This window comes from Trachypithecus francoisi, unplaced genomic scaffold (assembly GCF_009764315.1).
Source record: "Trachypithecus francoisi isolate TF-2019V2 unplaced genomic scaffold, Tfra_2.0 Lachesis_group21, whole genome shotgun sequence".
Classification (NCBI taxonomy): domain Eukaryota; kingdom Metazoa; phylum Chordata; class Mammalia; order Primates; family Cercopithecidae; genus Trachypithecus; species Trachypithecus francoisi.
This window is the reverse complement of record NW_022681467.1, coordinates 58713674-58726342: the sequence shown is the minus strand read 5'-3', so window position 1 is coordinate 58726342 and position 12669 is coordinate 58713674. Positions and strand designations below refer to the sequence as shown.

At 53.5% G+C, this 12669-nt stretch overlaps 1 protein-coding gene across 2 annotated transcripts in view; it reads left to right on the top strand.

The window, feature by feature from the left end:
* The window catches only part of DIDO1 (death inducer-obliterator 1), a 63361-nt gene extending 51152 nt beyond the window's left edge, over positions 1–12209 (top strand). For both annotated transcript variants that reach the window (XM_033187034.1, XM_033187033.1), the window contains exon 16: positions 7527–12209. In XM_033187034.1, coding sequence (XP_033042925.1) covers positions 7527–10708 — 3182 coding nt within the window. In that variant the 3' untranslated portion in view covers positions 10709–12209. The remainder of the gene's footprint in view (positions 1–7526) is intronic.
* The last annotated feature ends 460 nt before the right edge of the window (positions 12210–12669 follow it).

The following is a 12669-nucleotide window of genomic DNA, read 5'->3' as shown; positions in this document are numbered from 1 at the left end:
GTGGAATTGTATGTCCATAAAGGGATTGGTTGGTATCAGTAATTTCAGGGTTAAATATTTGCTGGCATGATGCATTAAATTATTTTAGTGCCAGATACATTTTTAAAAGCAAAGTGCTTTAGTGTGTCCCCTCAAATCCTACTTGGGATAAAGAGAAACCACCTAATGGGTGGCAGAAAGGACCCTGGTAGATGTCCTAGGTGACGCTTGTGAAGAGCTCTGGCCAGCTCCGCGTGACCAGGGAGAGGAAAAGCCCGGCCCTCCTGGAGGTGAAGACCGAGAAGCTGACCTCTCAAGCACCTGTGAAGACCGCCTGGTCAGTTGCAAGTGCAGCAGTGTGTGTGCAGTCAGTGCAGACACTGCGGCGCCTCAGCGCCTCACTGCTGGGGTGAAAAGAGCACTTTTTATTTACAGGAATGTGAATTCATAGATAGCGAGCCTCCCCTTTTTAAAAAAATTGAAGCGATATTTCATCCCTTTTTGAGCTCCTCTCCCTACTCTGTCTCCAAACTTGGAGCTGTCAGGTGAGCACAGGTTGTACGTAGGGGGTTGAGCGAGCCCCAGCACATGCCGGGCACAGGGTTCCCCACACTGGGCAGTGATGGGGCCCAGGGAGGCCACCAGAGGAGCGGCACCCCCGTTCTCCCCACAGCGAGGGCTGGCTGGGCAGGTGCAGCCCTGGGGCAGAGGGAGAGGACCGGTCTCCCGGCACCTCCCGGATGGCACCGGGACAAGGAGGGCTGGGCTGGGGTCACTCACCTTGTCTGCTGAGTGCAATGGTGCCAACCACCCACACTGTCAGCTCCGCGACCAGCTGGGGAAACGTCACACTCGCCCACCAAGGCACTTGCTGAGGCCACGACGCCGCCTGACGGGGGACACACAAACGCTCCGGGGACTTTGACGCACCATAAAGAGCAGAGGCGTCTGGGTAAAGTAACACAGGGCAAGGGACTTTAGAGAAGTAACAGCGAGTGAAACTTTTCCATACACTTCAGAAATGTTTTAACTTAAGGCTTCAGTATAATGTTAATTCTCCTGATGTCCTTGTTGACATGAATATGTCTGCGTGAAATTTCACACACTTCCATGGTCACTAAACAGCCTTTTCCCCGGGCCAGGCCATTGGGTACTTGGCCCACTTCACGTACTGATTACTTGACTTGGCGTTTTCTAGATATAAACATGTACATGTGTGTCCTGGCTTTGTGGTGTAAATGTGTAGTGCGTGTGTGTGTGTGTAGGGCTAGGTCCTGGCACGTTTCCTCTGTCTCAGCGGACCCTGTCCTTATGGAGTTAGTCTCTGCCCAGAAGCCCTTGGACAGCACAGGCCACACCTGAGGGCACTGATGGTGTTGACTCCACAGAGCTGTGGTCAGGGGTGAGTGTGTGCTGCGTGGCCTAGAGTCATGTCCCTGGAAGTGCTGGGCGAGGGTCTGCAGGGCCCAGTGCCATTCCAGAGCCTCAGTTCGCTGCAGCACATGCAGCACAGGCCTGAAGGAGACCCGGCGCCCCAGCCTTGAGCTGCCCATCTGCATCAGGGCACGGATGGGGGAGCATCTTCCCCTGGGGTGTTAAGGAGAAGGTCCTGTTGGGGGTAGAGATCCACACAGAAAAGAGTGACCGACTCATCCATGTGCCTCGGTTTATACCACCCAGTTGCAGGTGTCCTGCCTCCCACACGTGGGGCCTAATGGGCTCTGGCAGCGTGGTGTCCATGCCCAGCCCCGTGGGTGCTTGTTCACATTTCAGCAAGTGAAGGACTGAAGGTGCCCAGCTGTGCCCTCAGGGGAAACCAAGTCACCCGTCCCGTCAACACTTGGCCCTAGTCGGGTAGTGAGAGTGGAGCTGCCCCCGCAGCACCCTCGGGAGCCGTGCAGGTCACAGCAGTAGCGGGATCTCCCTGAGGACGTTGGTCCTTGCATATGTGAATGATTTGTCCACAGAAACACCAGGTTTTCTTCCTCTGCCCTCTGCCCTGCAGTGGGGCACTCTCCGTAACTCAGCATCACTGGGGGGCAACTGGGAGGCCTGGGTCCGGGTGACCTTCTCCACCTAGACGTTCACCCCACTCAGTTCCAGCTCTACCAACAGGGCCCCCCGCAGGGACTTGGGGTGGCAGAGTCTAGGCCTGTCTCAGGGCCTTGTTCATGGAAGGGAGATGAGTCGGGTTGAAGGCTCATTGTGGAGGGTTCTGTGTGGGGCCCTTACGGGACTGGACCACAGCCAGATGCCTGCCTGTAAACCATGCCCAGCCCTCGTCATTTCTGCATGAAGCCGCAGGCCTCGGAGCCTTGGTCTGAAATGCCTGTCAAGTGACCTCGGTCCATAAACATGGGTGCACAGTCTGTTCCCCCCAAGTACAGGGCAGGAGGAACACCACCCTCTGTAGCTGCTCAAATGGAAAGGGCTCTTTTCTCTGAGGTCTTTATACATTAGAAAGCTCTTCTGGGAAGAGTGAATCCATAGTGTCCTTCTGTATTCACTTTTAACTGCTTTCTAAATTAGCTGAGAAATTCTGACTTGAAATATTGTCAGGTAAGCATTTCTTCAGTTTTCACGTGTGTATGTAACAGTAGCAGCTTTGCATGGAAATTGTAATCAGAGTCATACAGTATTGAATGGAATGTACTGCCTTCTCCTAAATCAATAAACATATTTCGTGGAAACTGGTCCTTGTTTGTTTGAATTGGAACCATTTGGTGGCTCCTGGTCACCTATCCTAGGCCCTCCTTTGCTTTCCATAAGCCAGTGCAGCACACCCTGGTGGTGCCCCCGGCCCTGCAGCCCACCTGGCAGCTGCTGGAGCTGATGCAGTGCAGGCTGGTGCTGCCCTGGGGCCCTTCTTGGCACCCCGGCACCCAGAAGAAGATGGACATCGCTCTCTCACCTGAGGCGTGCTGGACCCAGCGGCTCTGTGCAGGTCATAGGGATTCCCAGTTGGAACGAGGGAGGGTCTGTGTGTGTGTGAGTGGGTGTGTTTGGTGGGCTGGGGGAAGTCACTTCTTCCCACCTTAATTGCCAAGTCTTTTCTATCCAAGTCATACTCGGAACCCTTGTTGATTAACTTCCACACAGTTTCTGTTCCAGCAGGTGTGAACATTTTGTTTTGACAGAAGCAGACCATTGAGAGAGTTTTCATTTTAAATCACTGGTAGTAGGATGTGCTCGGTGGGTGGGTTTAGGGGTAAAGGCCTCATTGTGATAGTTTGGGGTTGGGAGGAGTCAGGTTTGCAGGTGGTTCATTAGTAAGAGGGAGTGTCTTCCTGCAGCCTCAGGTTCAGTACCAAGGGCGCTTCCTGCATCCTCCGAAGCAGGTGGTTCCCTTCGTCAGCTGCCTTGTCCCCCAGTCCCTATTGCCTACACACCTGGACACAGATCCTGGTTTTGGTCTTGGCCCACACAGCTTTTCGAATACACCCCTTGTCTTCGGTGTCTTGCGTTCTTTTCCTGTGCGTGTGGTCTGATTCTGACCACTGAGTCCAGACGCCTCCTTCATGAATATGCAAAGGACACAGACATGGTGCTAAAAAGGCCTGTTTGCTTGCACATGATACGCCCAGAAGAAAACCATTCACCCTCTGGCCTTTCAGAGGGTGTTGGGGGAACGTCCACACCCTTGTTCCAGGCCTGATCAGTACCCTTCAGTGGAAGTGCAGGGGCACGTTTAGCCGCAGCTGGCATCTCTGGGCCCCGGGCCCTGGTTGCTCCTGGCCGCCTGCTTTATGAACGGAGGGCCTCAGTAGCCCTCAGGAGGGAGGTGGGTAAGTAAGCCTGCCGTGCCCTGTGCTGCCTGCGGCCTGGCTGGTGCCCGCTTCACGCAGGCCTCAGTCTCTGCAGCTTCCCGGGGCACACTCCCTCCCAGGGTTCACACACACCACGGGGCAGTTGCCGAGGGGAGGGGTGAGCCTGGGAACAGCCCCTGGGCAACCTCAAGTGCCCCTCCTGAGGTGTGGGCTCTGTGACCTTTTGACCTTACCGGTCTGCTGGACATGTCAGGCACTGCCAGGCGCTCCCTCTCCTCCAGGGAAGATGGCTCCCAAGGTCCAGTCAGGTGAACGGCACTGCTGCTTCCATGAGGAGTTATTTCCAAGGTGCCGGCCACGTTTTACATGTTCATGCAACCATAGTAACAAACAGGAGTGGGTGCCGGCCACGTTTTACATGTTCATGCAACCATAGTAACAAACAGGAGTGGGTGACAAGTTTGACTGTTTCACAACGGGTGTGCTTTTTTGGACAGCCCAATTTAAATTTTAAATGGCGGGGAAATTCAGAATGAACACCGATCTGACTCTGCAGCTTTGCTCAGTCACCAGTGTCTGCAGACGAGAGCACCAAGAGTGGGAGCATTCACACGCGCCAGCTGCGTGTTTGATGCCAATCTCCAGGTGGTTGCTGTTTTCAAGACTGAAGAATCTTGCCAGAGCTGGGATATACTCATTATTTTTTTCATTAACAAGCAAGTTAGCCATTAAAAGTTTGAGTTGGAGTGACACCACAAGACGACCACGTAACCGTGATTTTGTACATCACTCCGCCACCCTGACAGCCCTTTAGAAGCTGAGAGTCTCCCTTGGGCGGCATGTCCCCTCTGTCTCAATGAGTCGGCACTAGGCTCCCCCAGGTGACTTCCCCACACGAGGCCCCACAAGCCCGACTGCCTGGGGGGTCCCTCCCGAAGCCTAGCCCATGCCTGTGTCTGTTCCCCGTGTCAGGTTCTGCAGGGAGAAGGCCTGGCTTACAGGAACTCAGCCTGAGCCTCAGTGCCCTTCCCACCAGGGCGTGGTGGGCTCTGCAGATATATGGTCCGGGAAGGCCATAATAGCCAATTTCACAACTGACCAGACCTGAAAAGTGGATTTGAGTAAGCTGTGTAATAGCTTATTCAGTAAAAAGATAGCTATTGTGGTGAGAGAAGTACTATTTTAAAATACGCTTAACTCATGGTAATCAGAACGTGAGGTTGACAGGTTGCCCTTCGTATTTGCTGAGCAGCAGAGCTCAGCTGTGCCCTTCGGTGTGGCCTGGCTGGCTTTCCTGCTTCCCTCCTTCTGTGCCCACCCAGCCCTTTCACTGGCACCGTGCTACCATCCGGGGAACAGAATGAAGAGGAGGTGGAGGTGAGGTGCTGGGATACCTCACCCCTCTCGCTGCGCTCGAGTCTCAGCTCTGCCCGGCAGCCTGTGAGGAAGAGGCCTTTGGCCCTCTCGCCAGGAGGGAGGGAGTGTCCCATGAGCAGGCTGGTCCCAACTCAGTCTGGCAGGCCTGGTGTTCCCCCCTTAAGGGTGAGATGGACACCCACTACCCTGTGTGCTCAGCCTGTCCATCAATTCCTTAGTGGAATTTAGGGAGAGTAACAACAAATGTATTTAGAACTACAGGGTGGTGCCTGTCCAAACAACCTGAAGCGATCTGTGATGATCTTTAACATCACCAGAGGCACGGGAAATCGTACTGGTTTTCATTGTAAGGGAAAAAAAAGCTGTAACGTGAGCACCTTTTCTATACCACAGTAATGTTAAATTATCTGTGCATTGAGTTTTGACGGTTTAGTTTCATACATTGTTACGCTGCTGAAACGCTCTGCCCATGTGTAGCATTCTTAGCTACTGCTTTGGGATGTGGGTTTTTCTATTCCCCTTTGGCATTCTTGATTGATTATGAGTGTGGGGAGGGTTGTTACTGGAATGTTAGTACTCCTGATCTAAGTTACCACAGCTTACAACGTTGGGAATAGTTATCTTTGAAGAATTTTTTTTTTTTAACTAATACTGTGCCCTAAAACCCCCAGTGCGCGTCGTTCACCTGCTCTGCTCTTTGCCACCTGTTTGCTGAGCACCTCTGTGCTTCATGTGAGCACAGTGTCCTGTGTTTACAAAGACGCAAGCCTTAGGCAGTCTTTGATATGTTAATGCTCACTGAATTTCTTTCTAAACCTAAAACATTTATTTTTTTTCCAAGACGGAGAGTCTCACTCTGTCGCCCAGGCTGGAGTTCAGTGGCACGATCACGGCTCACTGCAATCTCTGCACCCCAGGTTCAAGCAGTTCACCTGCCTCAACGTCCTAAGTAGCTGGGACTACACGCACATGCCACCACACCTGGCTAATTTTTGTTTTTTGTTTTGTTTTGTTTTTTTTGAGACAGAGTCTCACTCTGTTGCCCGGGCTGGAGTGCAATGGTGTGATCTCGGCTCACTGCAACCTCCGCCTCCTGGGTTCAAGCGATTCTCCTGCTTCAGCCTCCTGAGTAGCTGGGACTACAGGTGTGCGCCACCATACCCAGCTAATTTTTGTATTTTTAGTAGAGACAGGGTTTCACCATGTTGGCCAGGATGGTCTTGATCTCTTGACCTCATAATCTGCCCACCTTGGCCTCCCAAAGTGCTGGGATTACAGGTGTAAGCCACCACACCTGGCCCAATTTTTGTATTCTTAGTAGAGACAGGGTTTCACCATGTTGACCAGGCTGGTCTTGAACTCTTGACCTCGTGATCCACCTGCCTTGGCCTCCCAAAGTACTGGAATTACAGGCATGAGCCACCACGCCCAGTCCAAAGAATTTATTTTAGCCATTTCATTTAATGCCGTTTTTCTGTCTAGTTGTAATTCTGACACCAGAGACTAATGGATGACCTCATGCTTGTGCTTTATTGATAATTCTGAATTGAGTTGAATTGGCACCTAATCAAACATTTAATATTAGTATATTTAGAGTAATTATGTGTTGCAACTCCTAAGTTAAAGACAAAAAGAGGGCCAGGTGTGGTGGTTCATGCCTGTAAGCCCAGCACTTTGGGAGGCCAAGGCGGGTGGATCACCTGAGGTCAGGAGTTCAAGACCAGCTTGGTCAACATGGTGAAACCCCTTATCTACTAAACACACAAAAATTAGCAAGGCATGGTGGTGTGTGCCTGTAATCCCAGCTACTCAGGAGGCTGAGACAGGAGAATTCGCTTGAACCCGGGAGGCAGAGGTTATAGTGAGCCGAGGTTGCAGCAACAGAGCGAGACTCCATCTCAAAAAAAAAAAAGGGCTGTTACCTTCCTGGCAGTGGCACGAGGGGAAGAAGAGCATAGCTGAGCTGTTGTGTTGAGGGCACCTGGGACAATGCCCTTTCCACCCCTGTAGGTTCCCACCACAGCCTCCCTCCCCTCCACACTTCTGCTCTAGCATTACAGATAATTTCTTTAAAATATGTAACAAATTCCGATGATTGGGATGAATTCCCTCGTGAATTGGGCCTTCAGTTCTGTGGTTGGTGACGAGGGGTTAGTCGCCCCCTTCACATGGCTCCGGGAGGACTGGCTCGGTGCGTTCCCGGGATGGTGCGTTCCCGGGATGATGTGTTCTGGGGCAGAATCATCCAGGCTTTTGCAACTATCTTGACACTTGATTTTATTTTGCCACAGAATGGCTTATTTCTATTAAACATTTCCCATGAAAGCCCTTAATAAAATTCACCTCTGAAGGGTGAAAGCTGGATTTAGATTCTAAAATTTGCACAAATATTTTGTTTTTCAGGTCTTGAGTCACCACGTCCGAATATAATTCTTGGATTAGTAATCTGCCAAAAAATAAAACGTCCCGCAAACACTGGAGAGTTAGATAAGATGGACGAAAAGCGAACCCGACTGCAACAAGAAGAAGTGGACGTTCCGGCCTATCCAAAAGTAACCACAGCCCCGCAGTCCGAAAAGAAGCCCTCCAAGTATCAGCTGTACTCTGCAGACACGGCTGTCAGCAGCACACCCCCTGGGTCGCCTCCCCCTCCGCCCCCTCTTCCAGAACCACCGGTGCTAAAAGTGTTGTCATCCCTCAAACCTGCAGCCACCAGCCCAGCCACAGCAGCCACAACAGCAGCAGCAGCCTCCACGGCAGCTTCCTCCGCCGCTTCCTCTGCTTCCAAAACAGCTTCACCACTGGAGCACATCCTGCAGACTCTCTTTGGAAAGAAGAAATCATTCGACCCCTCTGTCCGGGAGCCGCCTGGGTCCACCACAGGTCTCCCCCAGGAGCCCAAAACCACAGCAGAGGACGGGGTGCCCGCGCCTCCACTGTTAGATCCGATCGTCCAGCAGTTCGGTCAGTTATCAAAAGATAAGGCACTGGAGGAAGAGGAGGATGACAGGCCATACGACCCCGAGGAGGAGTATGACCCCGAGAGGGCCTTCGACACTCAGCTTGTGGAGCGAGGCCGGCGCCACGAGGTGGAAAGGGCTCCTGAAGCAGCTGCAGCCGAGCGGGAAGAGGTGGCCTACGACCCCGAGGATGAGACCATCTTAGAAGAAGCGAAAGTGACTGTTGATGACTTGCCCAACAGGATGTGTGCCGACGTGAGAAGGAACTCCGTGGACAGGCCTGCTGAGCCGGTGGCTGGGGCCACCACGCCCTCCTTGGTGGAACAACAGAAGATGCTAGAAGAGCTGAACAAACAGATCGAGGAGCAGAAGAGACAGCTGGAGGAGCAGGAAGAAGCTCTGAGGCAGCAGAGGGCCGCTGTCGGGGTCTCCATGGCCCACTTCTCGGTGTCGGACGCCTTGATGTCTCCACCACCAAAGTCGTCCTTGCCCAAGGCGGAGCTATTCCAGCAAGAGCAGCAACCCGCAGACAAGCCCGCCTCACTGCCCCCCGCCAGCCAGGCGTCAAACCACAGAGACCCACGGCAGGCGAGGCGCCTGGCCGCCGAGACCGGGGAGGGGGAGGGGGAGCCTCTCTCCAGGCTTTCGGCTCGTGGTGCCCAAGGTGCCCTGCCTGAGAGAGATGCTTGCAGGGGCGGCCTTGTGGGCCAGGCACCCATGCCAGTCCTGGAGGAAAAGGAACCAGCCTCTTCCCCCTGGTCTTCAGGCGAAAAGCCCCCAGCGGGGTCCGAGCAGGACGGCTGGAAGGCAGAGCCCGGTGAGGGCACCCGCCCTGCCACGGCTGGAGACAGCTCAGCCAGGCCTGCCCGGAGGGTGCTGCTGCCCACACCACCCTGCGGTGCCCTGCAGCCCAGCTTCCCGCTGCAGCACGACGGTGAGAGGGACCCTTTCACCAGCCCAGGGTTCGCGTCGCAGGACAAGGCTCTTGGCCCAGCTCAGTATGAGGACCCAAGAAATCTTCATTCTGCTGGAAGGAGCAGCAGCCCTGCAGTTGAAACCGAGGGGGACAGAGAGCCACAGGCCAGACCCGGCGAGGGCACCACCCCACTCCCCACACCAGGACAGAAAGCAGGGGGCGCGCAGCCCCAGTTTCAAGGTCAGCGTGAACCTGGACCTCATGCTTTGGGGATGTCAGGGCTTCATGGCCCCAGTTTCCCGGGACCAAGGGGGCCAGCCCCTCCGTTTCCAGAAGAGGGTATCGCCTCTAACGAGGGGCCACGAGGGCCGCCGCCAGCCAGATTTGGAGCCCAGAAGGGGCCCATCCCTTCCTTATTCTCGGGGCAACATGGGCCACCTCCTTATGGGGACAGCAGAGGCCCCGCACCCTCTTACCTTGGTGGACCACGAGGAGTGGCACCATCCCAATTTGAAGAACGCAAGGATCCCCATGGGGAGAAGAGGGAGTTCCAGGACGCCCCGTATAACGAGGTCTCGGGCAGCCCCGCCCAGTTCGAAGGGACAGAGCAAGCGCCGTTTCTGGGAGGCAGAGGCGGCGCGCCTTTCCAGGTCGGAGGCCAGAGAAGGCCGCTGCTGTCCCAGCTGAAAGGGCCCCGAGGCGGCCCCCCTCCCTCTCAGTTTGGAGGTCAGAGAGGACCGCCCCCTGGCCATTTCGTGGGCCCAAGAGGGCCCCATCCTAGTCAGTTTGAAGCTACCCGGGGCCCTCATCCCAGCCAGTTCGAAGGACCCAGAGGCCAGGTCCCTAACTTTATGCCAGGTCCCCGGGGCATTCAGCCTCAGCAGTTCGAAGACCAGAGGGTCCATTCACCACCAAGATTCACAAACCAAAGAGCGCCAGCACCCCTGCAGTTCGGTGGACTGCGGGGGTCTGCGCCCTTCTCTGAAAAAAGCGAGCAGACCCCGCCGCGATTTCACTTCCAGGGCCAGGCCCCGCCGGTGATGAAGCCGGGCCCCAGGCCCCTGCTGGAGCTTCCCAGCCACCCCCCGCAGCACCGGAAGGACCGCTGGGAGGAGGCCGGGCCGCCCTCCGCGCTCGCCTCCAGTGCGCCCGGGCAGGGCCCCGAGGCCGACGGACAGTGGGCATCGCCCGACTTCCGAGAGGGCAAAGGCCACGAATACAGAAACCAGACTTTCGAAGGGAGGCAGAGAGAGCGCTTTGACGCGGGCCCCAAAGAGAAGCCGCTGGAGGAGCCCGACGCCCAGGGCCGGGCGTCCGAGGACCGGCGGAGAGAGCGCGAGCGCGGCCGAAACTGGAGCCGAGAGCGGGACTGGGACCGGGCCCGGGACTGGGACCGACACCGGGACAAGGACTCCAGCCGGGACTGGGACCGAAACCGGGAGAGGAGCGCCAACCGCGACCGAGAGCGCGAGGCCGACCGGGGCAAGGAGTGGGACCGCAGCCGGGAGCGGAGCAGGAACCGAGAGCGCGAGCGAGACCGGAGGCGCGACCGGGACCGGTCCCGGAGCAGAGAGCGGGACCGAGACAAGGCCAGGGACAGGGAGCGGGGCCGCGACCGCAAGGACCGGAGCAAGAGCAAAGAGAGCGCTCGGGACCCGAAGCCCGAGGCCTCGAGGGCCTCCGACGCTGGCACCACCTCGCAGGCCTAGACGCCCCGGCCGGGCAGAGACCCTTTTTAAAGCCACGTTCGTAAAATGCATTGAACAAGTAGCTTTTGAAATAGCCACGATCTTAGATTCAGGATAGAATATTCTGGACTTAAAAATTACTGTAATTTTGTGTAAATGGTTTCTTACTAGATTTCACATCTTTACAATTCTGATGCTTTTTAAAAAAAAAAACTAAACTTTAATATTTCCATTTAAAGTTAAAGAAATGGGAAATTGCCTACAGAGCATATTGCTTTTTCAGATCATAAAGTTATCTTTTCCAATAACTTGACTATTGTAAATTTTAAGGGAATTTCGTTGGACCCTAGAGCCATACCTTCAGTGACATCTCATCTGTTTGTGTTTCCAAAAGCTGCTTTTACAGGTCTTAGCCGCTGTCCCGGAGGCCGGTGTGGGCGTGACCTGCAGGCGTCCACCCTGCGGCTGGGGGAGAAGTGTTAGTAGCTTGTATCTGGAGTCTTGAGAAACACAAAACTTACAAATGCATCTTTCTTTTGTCATAAAATTTGAATTGCAATTTTCAACTGGGAAACAAAAACACATTTCTTAGCGAGCTCAGCTTTTATATGTCACCTTATCAATTTTTTCAAAACCATGATTTAAAGCAACATCTGTCCTAGTATAATTGTTGCATTTTAAATAACAATTTATTGAAAAATGTTAAGTTTGACCAGCCTAAAAAAAAGTAACAAACCAATTAAGTGTACTTTGGGGGTGGGGAGGAGTCCTTGATCTGAATAATCGGAACGTTTTGTTCGTCCAGTTTCACCTTCTGAGCAGTTCTGTGTCCCGAGAAAAGTGCAGTCAGCCTCAAACTGGTATTTGTCAGATGATATATTTAAAACTTTGTCCTTGAAAGTGGAACAATACTCGTATAAAGTCTGAGATGAGAAATAGTGATTATTAGCTCAAGAACTGCAAATGAGATAGGAAGCTGTTCACTGTGAAACAGTCTCTTGCTTGTGTATTTTTTGAGTACTGAAGTGTGAAGTAAAAAACATCTGGCTAATTTATTTGTACAAATACACTTTGATAATTTTTTATATTTTCATAAAGTTACTTTTACAGATATAAAATTAAAGAACTTCACTTGTCCTTTGGAGTCTGTTATTCCATTGTACGTCACTACAGATTTTTCACTTTATAGCACAGATTTCTTAAGTTAAGAAAACATTGAGAACGTATCAGTTTGAGATGTTTGCTGTTGAAAGCCAAGTGTCCATAGGTTAAATTAAAGTAGGTGTCACTTTCCAACATCTAGTACGATGTGAAGGTTTTTTTTTGTTTGTTTAACATATAAAGCAAATTTTTCTAATTTAAATACACAAATGTAAAAATCAAGTGTGTTTCTTTAGTTTACTTGATAGAGATTCCTGTAAATTGTATTTTATATTGCGGAGGCTTCTATCACTGTACATGAGAACATGGAACGACCTAGAGTTTGTTACTCGCAGTAGAATAAACAGCCACAGGAAGCTTCTGTCTCGGGTCTTCATCAGCCTTTTTCTAACGCCGAGGAGTTTGGGGTCATGCACGGACGCCCTGGCCACCCAGTTTCTTGTTGCTGCTTTGCCTGGGCGTGGGCAGGAGTGCCCTTTGGACCCCTCCCTGAACTCCTGCTGAGCCCAGGGTGAGACTGGCTGGGTGCGGGTCCCCACATCCTTCCGTCATGGGGCAACTCTCTCGCTGCCTGCGGGGACTCGGTGCCATCCAGCTCCGGAGACGATGGGCAGGAAGGTCGGGAGGAGGGACTCACCCCCTTCAGACCCTCTCCTGGGGCTTTCAGAGTGGGAGCCCGAGACCACCGCGACAGCCTCAGCTGTGGTGAAGGGGTCTCATGGTTGAGGAGTGAGCCCCGAAGCCCCAGCCCATCCAGGCTGCAGCAGAGCGTGCGCCCGCGGACTCTGCTGGGCGTGGGCTGCAGCAGAGAGTGTGCCTGG